Source organism: Hylaeus anthracinus, unplaced genomic scaffold, assembly GCF_026225885.1.
Source record: "Hylaeus anthracinus isolate JK02 unplaced genomic scaffold, UHH_iyHylAnth1.0_haploid 12000, whole genome shotgun sequence".
NCBI classification, from domain to species: Eukaryota; Metazoa; Arthropoda; class Insecta; order Hymenoptera; family Colletidae; genus Hylaeus; species Hylaeus anthracinus.
In genome coordinates this window covers 2,785,999-2,805,559 of record NW_026534347.1, presented here as the reverse complement: position 1 = coordinate 2,805,559, position 19,561 = coordinate 2,785,999, and the positions used below count along the sequence as shown (strand labels likewise).

At 38.8% G+C, this 19,561-nt stretch overlaps 5 protein-coding genes across 8 annotated transcripts in view; 4 read left to right on the top strand and 1 right to left on the bottom strand.

Annotated features, from left to right (window-relative positions):
* The first annotated feature begins 889 nt into the window (after window positions 1–889).
* On the top strand, window positions 890–3,450 carry LOC128889990 (probable citrate synthase 2, mitochondrial). The gene is made up of 8 exons (XM_054148104.1): window positions 890–1,021; window positions 1,116–1,328; window positions 1,400–1,738; window positions 1,807–2,012; window positions 2,326–2,458; window positions 2,533–2,724; window positions 2,926–3,027; window positions 3,112–3,450. The coding sequence occupies exons 1-8, from the start codon at window positions 890–892 to the stop codon at window positions 3,319–3,321; spliced, it is 1,527 nt and encodes a 508-aa protein (XP_054004079.1). The 3' UTR covers window positions 3,322–3,450.
* Window positions 3,451–3,926: 476 nt separating this feature from the next.
* On the top strand, window positions 3,927–6,881 carry LOC128889992 (RING finger and transmembrane domain-containing protein 2). Of its 3 annotated transcripts, none has more exons than XM_054148111.1 (5): window positions 3,927–4,271; window positions 4,582–4,840; window positions 4,932–5,588; window positions 5,653–5,868; window positions 6,027–6,881. In XM_054148111.1, the coding sequence occupies exons 2-5, from the start codon at window positions 4,589–4,591 to the stop codon at window positions 6,258–6,260; spliced, it is 1,359 nt and encodes a 452-aa protein (XP_054004086.1). In that variant the 5' UTR covers window positions 3,927–4,271; window positions 4,582–4,588; the 3' UTR covers window positions 6,261–6,881. The 3 variants fall into 3 exon arrangements, with proteins under 3 accessions (XP_054004086.1, XP_054004084.1, XP_054004085.1); XM_054148109.1 differs by having other exon boundaries at window positions 4,582–4,849; XM_054148110.1 differs by lacking the exon at window positions 3,927–4,271 and adding an exon at window positions 4,306–4,510 and having other exon boundaries at window positions 4,582–4,849.
* Window positions 6,680–8,533, bottom strand: LOC128889994 (ADP-ribosylation factor-like protein 6-interacting protein 4). The gene is made up of 2 exons (XM_054148117.1): window positions 7,100–8,533; window positions 6,680–7,038 (listed from the first exon to the last, which is right to left on the bottom strand). The coding sequence occupies exons 1-2, from the start codon at window positions 8,242–8,244 to the stop codon at window positions 6,909–6,911; spliced, it is 1,275 nt and encodes a 424-aa protein (XP_054004092.1). The 5' UTR covers window positions 8,245–8,533; the 3' UTR covers window positions 6,680–6,908.
* A 234-nt stretch (window positions 8,534–8,767) lies between these two features.
* On the top strand, window positions 8,768–11,474 carry LOC128889996 (fructose-bisphosphate aldolase-like). The gene is made up of 7 exons (XM_054148119.1): window positions 8,768–8,910; window positions 9,356–9,568; window positions 9,725–10,041; window positions 10,492–10,714; window positions 10,792–10,971; window positions 11,048–11,241; window positions 11,338–11,474. The coding sequence occupies exons 1-6, from the start codon at window positions 8,872–8,874 to the stop codon at window positions 11,198–11,200; spliced, it is 1,125 nt and encodes a 374-aa protein (XP_054004094.1). The 5' UTR covers window positions 8,768–8,871; the 3' UTR covers window positions 11,201–11,241; window positions 11,338–11,474.
* Window positions 11,475–12,385: 911 nt separating this feature from the next.
* LOC128889997 (fructose-bisphosphate aldolase-like) overlaps window positions 12,386–19,561 on the top strand; it is a 15,058-nt gene continuing 7,882 nt past the window's right edge. For both annotated transcript variants that reach the window (XM_054148122.1, XM_054148120.1), the window contains exon 1: window positions 12,386–12,471. The gene's annotated coding sequence lies outside the window, so the exon portion shown is untranslated. The remainder of the gene's footprint in view (window positions 12,472–19,561) is intronic.

Sequence of the window (19,561 nt, the reverse complement as noted above, 5' to 3'; positions counted from 1 at the left end):
ATGTTAAGCAAACGCAATATTATCGACCGAACAATTTTATCGGCGACTATAGGTGAATTAAACTTAGTTGGTTGTTCAATGCCACTAAGGGGAGATGAAGACAGAGGGTAGTTGTACGATGTGATGGGGGTAGCGGCCTCGAGCGACCAATTGAGTTCGGTTCTATCTTACTACGATGAAGAAGATGCCGGATACGATCTATGGAGGATTCGAGAATTTTTACATTCGACCGAATGAACGCAGCGAATCGATCGTTGATTTCTAGATTAAACTTGTTGTCCGTTGCACGCGTAGGTTGTGCAATAATATACATACGTAAATGTTGAATATATCGCGATCGCGACAGCGCGATTCTATGTCACGCAACATACAAACATGTGTTCGTTGGAAATCTTTGTACCGAAATACATATAGGGTGTAGACATGGTAAACTCTCGGCGCGATTTGTACAGCCATCGAATGTCGAACAAGCGTCGTTTTACATACAAAATACCATTCACTATTTTGTATGCAGGAGTAACGCAATAATAAAAAAAAAAAAAAAGAAAGAAAAAGAAAACAAATTGAAGATTTAATTCTACCTTTAATTAACCTTTTATCCGTTCCTCGGCTTCATTTTTTAGGAAACAGAAATATCGCACGAAACGTAGCGATATCGAATCGAAAGTCAAGTGACAAAAGAACATCGTTGCGTGAGATACGTCAAAGAAAGTCATCATGAATTGATCCTTTTCACCTTGTCTAGACGCGGAGCAATGCCTAAATTTTTCGCCGCATTTCACACAACGCTGAACCAACAGCAAAAACAGTAACAGGAACGCAATATGGTGTAGAGATAGTTGGATGCGTAGATTTTAAGGATTCACCTTTCGAAGGCTGCTGTTCGTAGATGAGAGAATTTGGAAGGATGTTTCAGGCATGGAGAGGAGTCCAACATGCAAATCTACAGATGATGATTATGGGTGGCGTGAAAAACCATACTAGCAACAGTAATTATGGAGGACGACGACACGTATTGACGGTTGGAATCGAGTAAAGATATAAACAATTCGAGAGCCACTTCCTTAAAGTACTTCGTGCGAATATTATTAAATGTTTGTTAAATAAATGTTAAGGTGAGTACAACGAGAGGTACGCCTAGTACAAGCACAGACCTAAAGGAAGCCCTGTGCGAAAAGATTCCGCTACACTACGACCTGCTACGAAATTTTCGTCGTCAACACGGGCCCTCCGTAGTCAGTCACATCACCGTGGAAAACATGTACCAAGGGTTGAACGGGGTGAACACCATGGTCAGAGAAACGTGCGAGACTGATGCAAAATATGGAGTAAGTATTGCTGCAATAAATCTTTGTTTACAAAGAGCATTATAAATATTGTAATCGCTTCTTTTGCACAGATTAAGTACAGGGGACTAACGATACCGGAAGTTGTCACTCTGTTACCCCGCCAAGGAAAGTCACCAAGCGCAGAAGCTGTATTCTGGTTGCTGTTAACTGGCGACGTCCCAACGCATGAACAAACAGCGTCGTTGATCGCTGATTGGACGTCGCGACGTCAAAAGAGGAAGGATTGGTGGTCAGGACCAGGTGGAGGAATAGTTGGTTCCGTTCTCCAAACTCTACCAAAGACAACGTCACCTTTGGGAAGACTGTCAGTGGCCCTCACCGTCTTCGACTCAAGCAAACATATAAAAGAGGCGCTGAAGAATCGTGCCGCGAGTCACACTCACTGGGAGGTGAGTTGAGAATGTACCTTCTTAAATTTTAGTTAGAGTTTCCATAAAACGATTAAATTTCCTTCAAGTATACGTACGAAGACAGCATGGAGCTACTAGCCACTCTACCTGCGATAGTTGGCCTGACTGCTAAAGCCGAAGGATTGAGGGATGTTAAGGACGAAGGAGATTGGGTTCAGTTTCTCCTGGAATGTTTATCCAACGCGTCTCAAATTTCGGAAAACCATCAGAAATCGTTGCTGGACTTCCTTCGGTTATACGTCACGTTGAATGCGTGAGTTTACTTGCAATCATTTTTGGGACACCCTAACAATTATTGGGTTGCCCGGAAAGTTCATGCTTATTTTTAAGAAAACTTCAAAGGCATATTTGAATGTTAATGTATATTTATTGATTTATATATGTACCATTTTGTTCCACAAACTTTCCACCTCTTAAGGAATACACACATTTTATTTGTTTTCAGCCATTCCGATATATTCAGACATGTATCTATGCCTACTAAAAATCGGCATGGACTTTCCAGACAGCCCGATATATTTCTAAGAAATTATTAGTACACACGGGATACAATTCTATTTTCTCAGCGACGAAGACGGAGGTGTTCCCGCCGTCCATGTCACGGAAATTCTTGGAGCCTCTCAATTGGACGTCAATCAAGCTCTGGCAGCAGGAGTTTTGGCATATGCTGTTGAACCCAACAGTGGCACACTGGCGCAAGTAAATTAATAGTATTAACCCTTTCTGAAAATAGAATTCTATTCCATTTTCATTTCTTTGTTTTGATAATATAGTACATGGAATTTCAAACGAAAATACAAGCCCTCCTTGGTCGAGACCTGAAGGAAGAGAAGTTGACAAATTACGTAACTCTGATCGCTAAAGATAAATTAATTGGCTACCAGGAAACCGAGATTTGCGACCCACGGTACACAGCATTAATCAATTATGTCAAAGACAATATGGCGGATAATGCAGACGCAAAGGTAAAAAACACGATTTTCTTAACACTTACCGTCCAATGGTGATTATCATAGAAACTGATTCATATACTGGCGGTCGGTAAGCGTCGATAAGAATTCTATCAACTGGCTACCAGTCGGTAAAGTGCATGTATAAGTCCAAATTTGGATTTAGTGTACTCTATATATAAAAAAACATTCGTTTTTTCTTCTCCATTCTTATAGTTATCGCAAGCTATCGCACGAATACTAACTACGAAAATAAAGACTGCAAAGGGAAGAGTAGTTTATCCAGAACAAAGTACAATCGCAGCCCCAGTGTTTCAGGTATAACAATAAATTATTTTTATCATGTCTAATCATTTCTAATCCTACATAAAAATTTCCTACCTAACTTTTCATTTACGCAAGTCCCTCGGATTGAAAGACATGAACTTCAATCAAGTGTTGTTATGCATGTCACGAGCACTGGGTGCAGTTGCATCGATCATTTGGACAAAAGCTGTTAATGCACCAGTCGAACGTCCAGCATCGAAATGCACTTACACTTATCTGGACTCTATCCAAGGGACACGAAGAAAACAAAAACGCGGGAAACACGTGAAACATTCCAGGAAATAAGTATCGTTTCGTAATTGTAATTGTATTTTACCGCAGCATTCTAAATTTATAAGTTCTACGTTCGCTTTTGTACGTTTCGTCAAGTAATAAAATGTTTGCTCTGCTCTACCGGTGTTCCACCATTTCAAAGAAAATCATTTTGTCAATTGTCAAATCATCAATTGTCACAAATTAGAGACAATTACTTTACTCTTTTTCAAAATAAAAATTGCATACCAACAAACACGAGAATATTCTTTTTTCCTGCTCCTAATTACTGCCTGCATTTAAAAGTAAACATTTCGTGATACTTTATACTGATTTCAAATTATCTACCCACGTATGAAGTACACGTAAAAGAAATTAGATAACATGTATCTTTAAAACTGCCGCTTAGCTTGATATCCAATTGAACTTGAAGCCAGAGTAATTTTAAAGAAAATGGCGGAACAGGATACGTTATACACGTCAAAAATTATGAATTAAGGGTGGGCAGGACCCAGAGCCAAACTGCTTCAATTTTCTGGAAAAAAAATCATGCTGGCCTAATCGTCCTATCCTCGTCTCTCCTGCAATTTTTGTATCGCCCTCTCTGTCCTTATCCCGGAGTTTCCTATTTTTTCCGCAACTGTCGCTGAAGCCAACTCGGAGTTTGACTCTGGGTCCTGCGCAGTCCTGCGCACCCTTAAACTTTCGAAGAGATTCCTAATAAATGTTCACATTTGTAAAGAGTGCAAAAAATTAGTGCTTCGTACCGCGATCTAATAGCTCGATGAAGATGGAATTGTACAATGGTATCATCGTGAAAGACTAATATGTCGGTGACATTGTTTGGTTATGGATCCTAATAGTTGCTCTCCAGTAACGAATATGAGATATCCTTTCTCCAGCAATTTACCATATGTTTGATCAATATCGGAGCTACATGGACTAACTCGTCTTCACGTTAATTGATGCTTCCCATGGAAAATGTAATCAAAAAATCTCAATCGTATATAAACATCTTTTTGCAAGTCATAAAATTTTATGAAAATTATCTTCGCATTTGCGTCAGTAGATAAAGTTTAGTTTCTGTCGTTGTTAGTACCCTATTTACCTCTTCTAAATTACAGACTCCTTCTAAATACTGGTTGAAGTGTTCAGTAGAGTAACTGTGTATTTCATTCATAAATAGCAAAACATTTCCTCTACACGTGTATGCCTTTGCAAAGTAAAATCATTTCCAAAAAATAAATTATATACACATGTTAATGTATTTGTAACAAATTTTTATAATTTTAGATATAGAATGGCAGATAACATACGATTGGAAGAGATTATTATTGTGACTAGCGATACAATAACATCTCATACATCAAATCCAAGTGACACTAGACAGTCTCCAGGATTGCTGATGATGCATTCGTCAACTGCAATAAGATCTGCACCATCTATTAGTACAAGAGGTTTTAATTTTGGTGCTAGAACTATGGAACAGTCCAGAATGTTTGCAAATAATATATCTTCTACCATAGAAGAAATCAGGCCTTTTATAGAACATGTACGTATTGTAAGTGCAATTTCATCATACATTTTGTAAGTTGTTATTTCGACACAAATGATAACGACGCTTTTTTTATTTTTATTTACAGCAACCTAATATTTCGTTAAGCTCGTTATTAAATATTCAAAGAATTCAAAATTCACCGAACACGATAGCTCCTTCGTCCGATAATTTTATAATTAACGTCGAAGATCAGCCGAGCGGCTCCCATTCGCACGAAGTTTCGAGTCACGATAACCATCATGTCGGCGAAAATCAAAACAATAATACTAATATTGCCATTAATCATAATAACAATAATAATTCCCAGGAAAACTCGACAGAGACGATACAAATCAGTCCAGAAACGCGTGCATTAATCACAGTACTTCAAAGATACGCCCCTTTCGTTCTTATTCTTCTCGCTAAAGGTCTTTACGATTATAGAGCCGGTATACTGAACTTCGTGGTATTACTCGTTGCATTTAATCACGCTAATGATGTTGTGAAACGCGAAATTGGAAAACAACATAATAAAAGTTGGACGTCACTTTTATTTATTACATGTCATATACTTGGGTCTATGTTCTTTATTAATCCTTTCGAGAGCGATACACATATATTTTCGTCGTATACTCAACCTCTTACAGTCTGGGAATTGCTGTGGTCAGTCCTGATAACAGACTTTATTTTGAAACTAATCACTATTATTTGTAAAATTTTCGTAACGTGTTTACCTGCGAAAATATTGGCGCTTCGAAAAAGGGTAAGTTTGAATATGCCTCGAATAGCATTAATTGGATAAGGGTTGAAAGAAAATTTTGCTTCAGGGAAAGTACTATCTCATGATCGAAGCAACATCTCAACTTTACCGATGCGGTGCACCTATTCAATCATGGTTATATTATTTTTTCGAAGCATATCAAGGACCCGAAAAAATTCTAGGTGTACTTTTCTCTGTAGTATATACAGTGAGCAAAGGAAATGATTTATTATCTCGTGCAAAGTTTTTCCAAACCGCTATTAGGAAATTGTTCCAGAACGTAGTATGTTACATACTTTCTTCTAACACTTTGCGGTCAGCGGTAATCCAATTGAGATTATTTTGTAGTCTACGCAAAATTAATGCAATAGCATAGAGCCGGCCGCAAAGTTTCGATGAAGGTTATAGAAGCTTGCAAATTATTAATTAATAATTTTACAGAATTTGGGCGTGTCACCATCGAAAGAAGAATTAATAGCATCCGGTGGTATTTGTGCGATTTGTCACGATGAATATTCGATACCAGTGATTCTACATTGTAAACACATTTTTTGTGAAACGTGTGTTCTAACCTGGTTAGACAGAGAACGTACGTGCCCATTATGTCGTGCTAATATTACAGATGATCCTACTTATCGCGACGGACATACAACATATTTTGTTCAATTATACTGACTGTCATGTATTATGTATACTATAATTTTTGTAGGCTTCTTAAACTTCTGATATTCATAAAAGCCTCGCGCTAAGTATTTAATTTACAGATACAATTTTCTGTAGTTATTTGTAATATTTTTATCATAGCATGATTTACGTAATTATCTTTGTTACACTAATGAATTTGTAAAATATTCTGTACATAAGAACTAATAGAAATATTTGTATAAAAATAATGAAATTAATATTGCTAAACAAAATGTATCAAACATTATTTAATTATTTATTCACGAGTAAATAATTATGAATTTTGTTCGAATGTACTATTATATATCGCGTTCAGTGTATATATTGAAAAGTTATTTCATACATGACAATAAACATTAATAGTCAAAGTATGAGAGAGATATGATTGTATAAAACTGGCTTAAATGCTAAACAGTTTTTGTTGTTGATTATATTTCAATATTTGGTCATCAACACTATGAATGAAGTGTTATGTGCAAGTAATATAATTAAAATCACACTGTAGACTGGTTTCATTAATGTACAACATAAGTATTTTCTCTGAGACATTATAAAACATATTGTCATACAGGACTGTAACACTAACAATAAAGTAATTATTATGTACGGGTATTACTTTAGTATACATAGAAAAATAGTTCATAAAACATTGGTTTTTAAGCGTGTCTGGAAGTAATCTCCATCTCCTTTAGTCGCTTGTTTATTTATTTCTTTATGACGTTCTCTACTCACTATTTCTTCTAAGACTTCTCCATCGCCTTTAATTAATCTGTAATAACAAAATGAATTATTTGTTATACCATTAATGAGATTGTTTTTATTTAAATTACCTGTATCTTCCAGTTTCTTCATCATAAACTCTGCGTATCACGCTTTGTTTCTTTTCCCACTCTTCTTTTGTCATTGGTGCCATTGCCTTTGACTTCTCTGACACATCTTGTAAAATGTCTTTAGAAACACTTTCTTTGGACTTGTCGCTACTACGTGATTTCTTCTTAGAAGATGATTTTTTTAGCTTCTTCTTTAGCTTCTTCTTCATTCTTTTCTTCTTTCTTCGTTTCTTCATTGCTTTCTTCAGTTTCTTAGCTTTCCTTTTTGCTTTCTTACGTTTTCTTTCATCTTCAGAGGTATCAGTGCTGCTAGTGCTGTAACTACTGCTGGTACTGCTACTACTGGAACTACTGCTACTACTCTCGCTACTGGTACTGCTAACACTCGAGGAACTTGAAGCTGATAAAGACCTTTTTCTCTTTGACTTTTTACGAGTAGGATGATCAGTCTTTTCTGGAGCATCATCATCTTTTTTCTTTTCCTTGCCTTTCGAGTAAGCTTCATCCACTTCACCCTTTTTTGATTCCAATCGATCGTTGTTAGAATGTTTAGAATGCCTTTCCTTCGAATCACTTTCTCTCGAATGTTCACTGGACTCTTTTACATCCCTCTGATACTCATGGTTCTGATTGCTTCTACTTCTGGATCTATCATAAGGTGGTCTTCTACTATTATGATTCGAATACCTATTGCCCCTCCTTTCATTATTGTATCTATTATACTGTGAATTGTTGTGCATTCTATTTCTATCATAAAATCCAGAGTGTTTGTAAGGTCGGTAACCGAAATTGCGCTTGCGATTATCCATGAATCCACTGCGTCCTTTGTAATATCCTCTGCCCTCCCTTGCATTCATTCTGTAAGATCTGAACCCGTTTTCGTACCTTTTATCCCACTTGTCGTTTCTCTTATCTCTGTCATTTTGGTGTTTAGCATCGTGGCTGGAAACACTCGACGAATTCGAACTGCTCGAGCTGCTTCTATGTTTTGATTTCTTTCTTTTATCTTTGCTGCACGTGTTGCGTCTCTTTTTCTTCGCGGCAGAATCGTCGCTCTGAGAAGACACCGACTGCCTTCTGTCTCTTTCATCTTTAGCTTTACCAGATTGTTCCGATCGCGGATCGCACTTTTCTCTGTTACTCATCGTAATCTCTTATCAATTTTCTACGATACATAAATCTATCTTAGATTTAATTTTCACGTCTTTTATTTGTGTATTTACCACTTCGTCGCATCGAGGTTTAACCTTCTACATCGTAACCGCAGGTTACTCACTGGAAAGTATTCCCGAACGGAATGATAGATAAGAGTCACTTATGAACGGATCGGATTATGATAAACTAACGCAAAATTATTTCTGAGTATTTGCACATTATCAATGTACCGAAACATTCCGCCAGCACGTAAGCGCAACTAACCTTGATCTAGCAAATTACAACTGTCTTCTTCATCGATTTCCATTTCAAAAATTTGTCGAAAGTTAAGGCAACCTTTCATGATAAAGCGATGGACGATGGCGCGAGGGAGGACTTAATAGGGTTTTTCGTTGCTGTTCGTTCAGCCATTGGTAGCCATCGATTACGAACCGCGTGGAAATACTTTACAATGCTCAATTTGGCTCAATTGTTTTTATCATTTTTGGTTAAGATCAAAATTGATCGAAATTTCAACATGTTTTTCATGTACGTACATTAACGTAGAGATATTTCTGAAATTGTTCGTATCTTTAAATTGATTCGTATTATTTACATGCACCAACGAAGCCAAAAAAATGAAACGTTTAGGTGATAGATGTTCTTGTAAAGATAAAGTAAGCTATTTATTTTGTCATAACCTAAACTGTGTCCAGTAAAATAAAATATAAGAATATATGATTATCGTATAACTTTATAATGAAGCGTTGCAGTTTGTTGCCTTTATGTCAGTGTTTGATAATATAGGAAGCACATTGTTTAACGTTATATAATAGTTCGTATCGTTTACTTACAAATTATAAGATCCGAACACTGAATAGCCACTGTGCAAATTTAAATATAACTCGTCCGAATGCCAGCGCGGTTGTTGACCTCTCTCAACTTTACCGAGTTTTAAGACTGAGACTGATATAAATTCATCCTTTATTTTAACAAGCGTATTAATTCATTTACAATCGTTAATTCTATTAAAATGGTAACCTGAAGTTTTAACTGTAAATATACAAACGTCGAAAAATCATCATAGATGCTACTGCATTCTCCTTGCAAATAACATTTTAGATACTATCGCCAGTAACAAAATATGCGGAGTTGGATCCTGCTCTTTGTTCCGAATTGCAAAAAATCGTGGAGACCATTCTTGCACCTGGAAAAGGTTTACTAGCATGCGACGAGTCCCCTAAGAGTTTAGAGGAGCGGTTCCAGAAGCTTGGCATCGAGAACAACGAGGATACACGTCGCGATTATCGACAGATGTTGTTCACCGCTGATCAGGTCATTACATTGTAGTTAGCCCCTGAATTTTTCTCGTTCCCTGAAATATACGTATAAATGCTCGAGAGAAGTGCATTGGGACGCGTGGCCGTCGTTCGCATAAGACGCAATTCGATGGGAATCTGATCCGCGCGTGTTTGCACTTTCTTGTCGCAGTCTCAACTATCAAAATACATAAGCGGTGTTATTCTGCATCACGAGACAGTTTATCAAAAAACTTCGAACGGGATCGACTTCGTCCAGCTGCTACGAGAGAGGAATGTCCTACCAGGTGTTAAGGTCGACGGGGGTTTGGTCGATCTCTTCGGGTCGAAGGACGAAAAGACCACGGAAGGCCTGGACAGTTTGCAAGAGAGATGCATACAGTACAAACGATGTGGTTGTCACTTCGCAAAATGGAGATGCACGTACAGGATCTCGGAGACCACGCCGAGTCAGCTGGCCATGGTTACGAATGCGAACGTCCTCGCAAGGTTTTAGATTTTTTAATCGAGTTACAGTGTCGCCCGCTACTAAGAGCGACTTATTAAGAATATTTCTTGCTGTTTACCTCTACATTCCTTTATCTAAAGTCCCAAGGAAGATTACCGCCAAAACATGTTGCATTGGCTTGGAAAAAACCAAGTTGACTTATCCTACGAAATGTAGACAACATTTGACCTCTACCATTAGTTTTCAAAAGACAGTTGTTTATTCGATATTTCAAATGGATCGTATCTTGAGGCAACTTGCGGTTTAACGCGAGGTTTAAGAGATCTTATATGACTCATTATCGATGCGACACGTATTAGATCTTATCGAGTTTATTCAACAGGCTGTTATTACCTATATTAATTACTTTGATATGCTCTGGACTGTATCTCGATCCTCTATTACTCGAATTCTATTTTATCTTTAAATAAGAAATGATTTCTTTTCTTAAGATACGCCAGTATATGTCAGAGTGCGCGAATGGTACCCATAATAGAACCAGAAATTCTGAATGACAATAACCATGGAATTAATGCAGCGTTGGAAATTCACGAAGAGGTCCTGTCTATCCTGTTTCGCGCCCTAAACGAGCACCGTGTCTACCTCGAGGGCGCCATCTTGAAACCTGCAATGGTCTTACCTGGAATCAACAAGTCCCCCAATTGCACCCCACAAGTAGTCTAATTTATTATAATAGTCCTTAACAGAATTTTTCATATTTTTAATTTTATTGTTTAATAATTAATTTCCAGATTATTGCCGAATACACGTTAACAGCTATGCAGAGGACAGTGCCACCAGCAGTGCCAGCTATCCTATTTTTGAGTGGTGGACAATCAGACACGGAGTCCACCATAAATCTGAATGCTATTTGTGCTTACGACGGGAAGAAGCCTTGGCGAATCAGTTTCTGTTACGGACGTGCTTTACAAGTGCGATCAATTATTTAAACTTGAGCGAAAGTTCTTCTTCGATCCAATTGCAACCCTTTTGTACTTTTTCACGCAGAACGCTGCGATGAATGTCTGGAAAGGACTCCCAGAGAACGTGCAAAACGCTCAAGCAGTACTACTCGAGAGAGCAAGACTTTGTTCCGAGGCGTCTTTGGGAAAATTACAACAAAACGGCGTGTGCACGAAAAAGGCCACGAATGGCCAATGATGCACGTCTGAGAAAAGCCTTATTCGAATTAAAAATAAAAAGTACGATAATATGTACGATAAGCAAACTATCGGCAGAATATATCTGCCATACTAATTTCTTTCTTTTCTTGAATCGTTATCGTTCAATCGTTCCAGTGACGCAAGGAGATTGGCAAAAAGTGTTACAACTTTTGGAGCACATCGGTTATTTCCACGAGGTCTTCGTTATTTTGAATACGGAAAGACTGAAAGACTGAAAGACAGACTAAAGACTTTCAAAAACATTTCACGAAATCAAGTCTTTTTACTTTAAATAATGTCAAGGGATTTTTGTAAACAATTCTCGAGGCCATCTTAACTATAATTAACAGGACAAAGAGGAAGTCTCGACGTTCTTTCCAAGAATTAACCTCTGATTGCATCACGAAATTCCACTTACAATTATCTGTCAAATCATTCAGGCCTCCGAACATAGAACGAAGGTGATAAACGAGACAATGCAAGGTGCAACATCAACGATCTACACCTTATCAATGAATCTGTCATGCGAAGATAGAATGGTTCGGGCGGAAAAAGTTATTCATGTTGGTCACATGCACGCGAGTACGTCAACCTTAACAGTGAAAAGTTCCGTCACTAATTTCGGCGAATGTCGCGCAAGGTGCCCTTGACTGACCCCTAAAACAGAGATTCTCAATTACAGGCTACCGCGGAGTACGTGCGAGCTGGGACGTGTACTCGGAAATTTACTCTACTAGTGATCCATATGTCGTCATTTCTATGGATCCCCACCAACCACGACCTCTTATTCTTCTCAGTTTCATAGCTGTGATCATCAGCACGTGTGTCCACCAGTAGCGTAACAATCGGGCGCCTACCTTTCTCTTGATCTCTTCTTTACGCCATCATTCTGATGATCGGTAGAGCTTTGCACAAATAAATATAAATTTCATATAGTACAACCATATAAGCAATTTTATTGATTAAAAATTAAATCTTCCATGTGTACTCTATTTTCAGGGTCTGGAGAATGCATAATAAATATTTAAATACACACGTGGTCCCCGATTCCGTGATCACGCACCTACGTTTCTCGATTGAAGCGGGAGATCTATATGGGAGAGTTGAGAGCCTCCACAGGGAGGGAGAACGCGCATGCGCAAAGTCCGTCTGGTTCAGACTTTGAAACCGACAAACACCCTAGATTTAACGCAGTCGCGTTCTAACCAGCGGACAGTACGAGGTGTCTTATTACACGTTTCGAGTCAAGAATCAACTCATCTATATCAGGTAAGTTACGTTTGTGCGTGTTCTTGAATGAATAGTTGTCCGAAAAACGGAACGAAAAGTGCCATGCGTTTACGCGAACCTTGTTGACTCTTTCGTGACGGGAAATCGATGGAGAAAGCGATAACGGATGTTCGACCTACAATGAGATTCGACCTTGACTGACATTTGGTCGACACCCATTCTGTTCCCCGTCTCTTTAAATAATGTGAGTTTTCAACGCCATCGCTGCATCTTTTTCTCGTCGAGCTAATTTGCAAATGCAAATTTTACGAACTAGGATTTATTTTCACTTCGCAATACGTTGCGTCATACATACACGCGCAGGTCAAGTTCACTACATCTGTGTAGGTATTGTGTGTGATTTTTACATCCTCTTCTTCGATGACACTTGTATCTACATTTGTGTATTGACAGCTGCGATTAAATTATTTTCGATGTAATAATAAATCCCTTATTTTGTAATTATCGACATTTTTCGTTACTCGACGCAAAGAAACATACGAGGGCGACACACGATTTTTCGTTAAAAAATTTATTAGGTCTAAACGAGTACCGGAAGAATCCACTTTGTTTAACTATACCTTTATCGCGTGATTCATTGATGTACGGTATAAAAAGAATGCTTCGCGGTATGAAGTGTTTAACTTTCAACGCAGAAAAATATGTACTAGTACTTGGAACATTGTAAGTGTTGAATTCAAATGTCGAAGTGTACTATCTATAATCAAATTCGTGACTAATCAGCCGGTTATCAGAGTATAGATTGCTCCACATTAATGTAACCTTTAACTGACAACGTACGTATAGTATAACCTCTAATGATAACAAATAAAATCAATGGTTTTTTAATTATTTAACTGATGTCATATATTACACGTATCACTCCAACGTTTAACTAATACCATACATACATTCTGTAATCGGAGTAATCATGCTTTCTGAATTATTTCAATACATTACCTTAGAATACTTAAAAGAATACAATAGAGATACAAAATTGCATCGTTTGCTAAAAATATCCATGAATACATGAGGTTAAAATTAAGGCTCTCTGTTCAAAATTTATTAAGATTTAACCGACTGCTATTGAAACTCTTGATATGTGCTACAATATTCATTGTCTTAGTAATTTCTCACGTTCATAAAAAAAGAACACCGCTGGACGAACACAGGGCCGAAGTTAGAACTGTCAGCGCCCCGATATAATTTTCAGTGGCGATTTAACTGCGAAGATTTCTTGTTTATATTGAATTTATTCAATGATTCTTTTTTTTATTCGATTGAAGAGCTCTAATGAGAGCTCCCCTCTCCATGTAAACCGATTCTGAACAGACGCGAATGCACGTGTCCTCTTCGAATTGCGTCTGATTTTTCAACGTCTATTTTCATCTGTTTTTCTCAATGACAATGTTCTAATTTCAGCGTCAGGGCGAATATAATCGATATTGCAATCGATAGTACTCGTGGGTTGGATCGAATTAGATTGGTTATTTCATAGACATGATTCAATTGCGGGGAGATCTTATGCAATCGATACAGGAACCGTTATGCTACGTGACTATACGCTTAGGTCCATTTTGTGAAACGAAGGTGTCACGTGTAGGAACAGAAACACACAATGATGCACGTGTACGATGGCTGAGGACGTGGGGATGCATCTGCAAGCCACGTACACGAATGCAAAACATGCTTTAGCACATAGAAATTTTTCTCAACCGTTTCGTCACACATACCTTCGTTTCACAAGTACGAATAAAGCTTTGGCGAATTACCAGTTTCGACGTCCAGTTTTACATACACTTCTGGCGCCCTACCCTTTCAACAAGTTCAACTTGTATGAATAATTATTCTTGTTTATCCGATTTCGTCTAGAGAAAAGACGATAAACAAGAATAATTATATAAGTTAATACAATATCACGTGAACTCGATAGTTGAAACATAGTCGAGCAACTTTCACTTTTCAAAACTAGTAGAAGTACTTGCTGGAATTTAGCGCGAATGCTACATACACCATAACTTTAAAACATAACTGTGCTATCTCTACATATCCAGAAACTTGTACTTTATAACAGTTTCAATATTTTCGAGACTTATTCCCGATGTTTTTCTACAAAGTTAATATTTACAATCGCTATCGACTTAAGCCCTTGATATGTTACATGTAACTCAACGCCAATAAAATTCTATCAATTATTAGCCATAAATCGATATCAAATAGGAAAATATGACTCCAAATAGATCCCTAGTAATAAGACTTATTACTTTATGGTTTATTGCTACTATCGGGATATCAGTTCTCAACTTATCGATTTATAATTTCTAAACATCGACACTTGTCCCTACCCCCCCCCCCCCCCCAAAAAAAAAAAAAGAAACATATCCCTGCGGTACAAAATTCATACTCCGATACCACGAACACGTGTTATTTTCCAACTTTGATCCTATTTATACGGATTACGTTGCAATTATAGATCTATGATAACAGAGATCAACGTGCGCGATTTTCAACGAACGAATCACGTGCTGCGTTGATATCTTAGCGTTGATAATCTAAGAATGCGTTAACAACGTCAGCGAGCACTTTGACGTCACTTTTCAATAGAACTTTTTCACAGATTAGAATCGTCGCGTTACGGTTGTCTCCCTTTTCCATTGTTCTTCACTGATTAATTTCCATTTCTCAGAAAATGATGTGATTCACTAAGAACGCACCTTGCGAACTGCAATGCGCACTACGAGTAACCAGCTTACTCCAAACGTCGCCACCAGGTTCGCCGCTGTTGTGACGTTGACCTCTTCTGAATGCCACGGGTCAAATATAGCAGTGTTTCTCAATCTATTTTTAGCTCGTGACCCCCTTCTGTGTTTTATTTACCTTTGTGGCCCTGACATCTCGCGGTAACTGTCCTTTGGTAAACATAACAGTACGCCAATTCTTTATTTATCCTGTATTACAACGACACGATACGTTTGGTAAGATTTCTTCAAAAGTCGCGAGTTTCCATTTCTCGTTAGGTTTTTCATTTGTGACCTGTTGGGACCATATGGTCCCCGTTGAGAATCCCTGAGGTTTAGGGTTGACGCAGGCGCGTTCGCGTATCTGTTACCGATTAACCGCAGCAGAATTATCCTGGCGTTATTGACCGCCAGCCGACAAGTTAGAGTTGTTGCGCAGATGACTTTTTTAGTGGCTGGGATTAAAGTATGTCCTGGCTGCATAAATTTGTCGCAAAGTTCCTGAAAAACTATGAATCATTCTAAATGTATAGTCTAACATTAAATATTTATCAGGTTGCTCTGTAAGAAGAAAGTAGATCCATTTGAAAAGATTGCCAAACGTGATAAATATGTAACAGAGATATAATTAAAACGAAATTGCAAAGACACTGTTCGTTTCTGCAGCTTGAGCTCAAAGAATTAAACTAAATTTTTCTGGATATGTGTAGTTGGTAAATTTGGAACTCGGAGGCTGAAATATGCGTCTGCGCGTACAGATGATACGACACGAGACCATTTTCATGTATTGACCGACACAAGACACCGTGGATCTATTCTTACAAACATGTTTGTACCTACGACCGCTAAACTACGAAACGCGTAGTTTATTATTACCATCGCGGCAGCATGAGTTCTCTCAGTTTTTCCATTGATCGAATATACCCTCTACGTCGGGTTATCGTTGATATCATTCGTGTTTACTCTCTTAACAATATAATAAAATTCATCTCAAGTTCTACGTGAAGAATAAACACGATTTTATGCATAAAGCATCGGACCTTTCACAGTAAGAGTATTATACAAAATGCTCTTATCTGCAACATCTCACAGGCCGCCATGTTGCATCGGCACGGAACTATTTATAAAGATTTTCGAGAGATGTCACCTATATCCCAAGAGGAAATTATATTTTGAAGAAATACACAACAATGTACAACAAGCATCAAGGGGTTAACGAGATATCACTCTTTCATTGTATCTTGGTAGATAAACACAGTTTCGTGCTCAAGAGGTCGCGGAATCAGAATTTTCCACGTCTCACGCCGAATATCTGCATGTTTATAATCAGCGAGTGCGAACACTTCAAAAATCGATGATAGCGTTTGTTTGCGAGTCAATGTTACGCAATCAGGACTCGAGAAAGGGAAACTCGCAATCAGGCATCGAATGTTCAAGAAGTTTGATTGGATTCCTGTTTATTCAGATCGAATAAGAGAAGTTGCAATACACGAATGCTTTTTCCATACTCTGACATCGTTCTCCAATTTCAGTGTGAAAATTGCTCCGTGTTTAATGGAATGTTGATTTTATAAATGAATATTTTGCTTTGAAACAAGGTTAACGGTTGTACAATAAACTGCATCGCGGTTGTTTATAAGTCTGGGTTAGCTTCCATCGCGAATAACTGGCTACTAAATATCGGCGGTTTAGACGTCACGATTACGGGTCAACGAATTGCAATTGATAACATAATAGCGGTATGTAAGGGGTACTTTTCATACGAAACGAGATTGCATGTTCACGACAGATTCGCCATACGTACCCTGGTAAACAGGCTTATCACTTCGTGCCACGATAACTCCGAAGAAGGTATTTACATACTATTGCGCAAACTACCTCATCGTTGAATGGTGTCTTTACCTAAAAGAATAAAGAACATTGAGAATTGGTTCTCGAGTAGATCGTGGAAGAATTTTAATATCACTCTTTGGCGACGTGCGATGAAATTGTAGAAATACTGTTACGACGGTTAATTTGTTTCGGTGTTAGACGCGACATGTGGAATTTTTATTAGACGCCAGTGGCTGCTGTATTCTTAAGAAAAGGACCACGATGAAAGAACCACGCTCGATGTATTTTTATTTTATTTTTTCTAGGCACGGGTGAATTTCGATCACATTTCACATTTAAATCGAGAATTTGTAAGTCTGATCTACCGGCGAAATTTGAAAAGTTTTCTGACTATGTAGAATGTTATCGATACATCGCACGACCAAACATTAAAGTATCACGTGTGATAACCTGATAACTGAAGTAGTAATTCTAAACGCCAGACGGATTAGTTGATTAGATATTCTAAGTACGATATACTTAGTCTGATGAAAAACGTATTAGTATTGGAAAATTAAAAAAACTTCTGAAATCTGTTTATCGTACGTGATACGAGAGTAGAAAATTTGTTCTATTTACGGCCCATGAATATCTCGAGCACAATCAATTTGTCAGCTCATGCCAAGAGTGAGGTAATGACATGCAATTTAAGCGTGGATTGCGTCGCTGTCACGTGCTTTAAAATTATTACATCTCTCAAAAACGTTGAGTGACTATACGTGCCCTGTGGCGACTGTCGGAGTATTATTTTTAAAACTCTCGACTCGCGTTCGTTTTTTCTTTATCGTTCCAAAAATATTTACGCGGACACGGTACGGTTAACCAGGAATCGAGAGTTCGGTTCGAATCTCACAGTTATCGAACTTTTTATTTAAAGAAAGATAAATCGTGGCGAAAGTTAGGCTAACGCGGCGAAAGACTTAAATAACGATTTCGAAGTTGTTCGAATGCACGATCTACTTACGTGGCTTTTTTCGACTACGTGCGGGGGGCAGAAAGTTTCGTGAAATTTTCAGGCCTTCCCGCGAGGAAGCTTCTTTATCATTTAAGCGGGCCAAAAAGCTTTCACCTACACGCCTCCCGGCAGTATTTCTTGCGAAGCGTGACTTTCATTTCCATGCATTCTTCAAGAGCTTCCTGGGGATCGTAAATGCTTTCTGAAATAAAAGGCGGCGTTTTATACGGTAACCATTCAATCGTGCTTGGTAGAAAAAACTGTGAAAGTCTAAAGCCAGTGCTTCTCAACCAGGAACGTTATTTCTAACGACCTCCCGGAATGACATTAAATTATCAATGAATTAAATTATAAATCAGTATCTTGGAGCCAATATTTAGAGTCAATATACATACTTTGTGTATTAAAAAACTATTAGCCTTTCGCAGTTTTCATATGGGGTCGATTCGCTTTCATAATTCTAATTAGGTACTTGGTGGCTGTTTCCATCCCCTTAATGCACGTTTGCGGTAAAAGTGTTTGCGTTGCTCACGATATTAGCATACCCAAGGCAGTTCGCGCAAAGCGCGACGAACAATTGTAACGGCATCTACCTAACTTTACGTAACTTCAAATTACCTAGCCGCTACAACTTCCGTCAACACTTCCTGTTGTACCTTCATTTAGCTAACGAGCAATCTAAATGTTCCCCTGAACCAAGAAAGACTGACACGTTGGAGAGACTAATCTTTATATCCAGAATGGATGAAAGTATATTTCTTCTATACTACCAGCGATTTTAATCGCCTTCGTAGGTTCTTTCAAGAGTCTAGGAACGGTCGAGAATAGGTCTCGGAGGATTTAGATAGTTGGTTTCTCCAAAGGACGCCACAAACTGCTGGAATAACCAAAATCGCCTGGTGTCTGTAAGCTCTCGATGCAAGGGAAAGTCGAAGTCCTCGCGATCCCTTTGGAGTACGAAGCAACGCCTAGGCGCAGCATCGAGGAGGATTGCCAGAGAGACGGGTCCACGGTATCTCGCGTGGCGTTGCCGATGTCTCAGGTCACGGATTCAGGGTGCGCAGGGGGATAATACAGGCGTAGCCTCGAGAACGTCTGCGCGTGCTGCATTGCGGCTAGCCCACCCCTTGTTCCGTGCTGTATGGGCGGCAGGCCATTGGACGGACAAGGACGGAATCGGTTCGCGAGCGCGTCGAAGCGAGACGTCGACGCTGTCGGCAGGGGGTGGACGAGGAAGGGCGTCGTTGACGGAAAGAGGGACGAGGGGTGAACGGAAGAGAGTCGTCGAGAGAAAGACGAGCGACGGGATGTGCGAGAACGGGCCAGACAATGAGCCCGGGGGGTGGCTCGACCGGGGAAGCGAGAAAGAGAACGGGAACGAACGCGGGTGCGAGGGAGACGACGTGGAAAGAAGAGAGTCCGTGTGCAAGGTAGCGGCGGAAGCAAGGAGAGAGAGAGAGAGAGAGAGAGAGAGAGAGAGAGAGAGAGAGAGAGAGAGAGAGAGAGAGAGAGAGAGAGAGAGAGA

Bases quoted from the DNA above. Each gene is read 5' to 3' on its own strand.
- LOC128889990 (XM_054148104.1), top strand. From the start codon at position 890: ATGAGAGAATTTGGAAGGATGTTTCAGGCATGGAGAGGAGTCCAACAT. The intron at 2,459-2,532 runs GTAAATTAATAG...TTGATAATATAG, and splicing joins ACAGTGGCACACTGGCGCAA to TACATGGAATTTCAAACGAA. The intron at 2,725-2,925 runs GTAAAAAACACG...CCATTCTTATAG, and splicing joins CGGATAATGCAGACGCAAAG to TTATCGCAAGCTATCGCACG.
- LOC128889992 (XM_054148109.1), top strand. From the start codon at position 4,589: ATGGCAGATAACATACGATTGGAAGAGATTATTATTGTGACTAGCGAT. The intron at 5,589-5,652 runs GTAAGTTTGAAT...ATTTTGCTTCAG, and splicing joins TATTGGCGCTTCGAAAAAGG to GGAAAGTACTATCTCATGAT. The intron at 5,869-6,026 runs GTATGTTACATA...ATAATTTTACAG, and splicing joins GGAAATTGTTCCAGAACGTA to AATTTGGGCGTGTCACCATC.
- LOC128889994 (XM_054148117.1), bottom strand. From the start codon at position 8,244: ATGAGTAACAGAGAAAAGTGCGATCCGCGATCGGAACAATCTGGTAAA. The intron at 7,039-7,099 runs GTAATTTAAATA...TTGTTATTACAG, and splicing joins GAAGAAACTGGAAGATACAG to ATTAATTAAAGGCGATGGAG.
- LOC128889996 (XM_054148119.1), top strand. From the start codon at position 8,872: ATGAAACGTTTAGGTGATAGATGTTCTTGTAAAGATAAA. The intron at 10,042-10,491 runs GTTTTAGATTTT...TCTTTTCTTAAG, and splicing joins AATGCGAACGTCCTCGCAAG to ATACGCCAGTATATGTCAGA. The intron at 10,972-11,047 runs GTGCGATCAATT...TTTTTCACGCAG, and splicing joins GTTACGGACGTGCTTTACAA to AACGCTGCGATGAATGTCTG.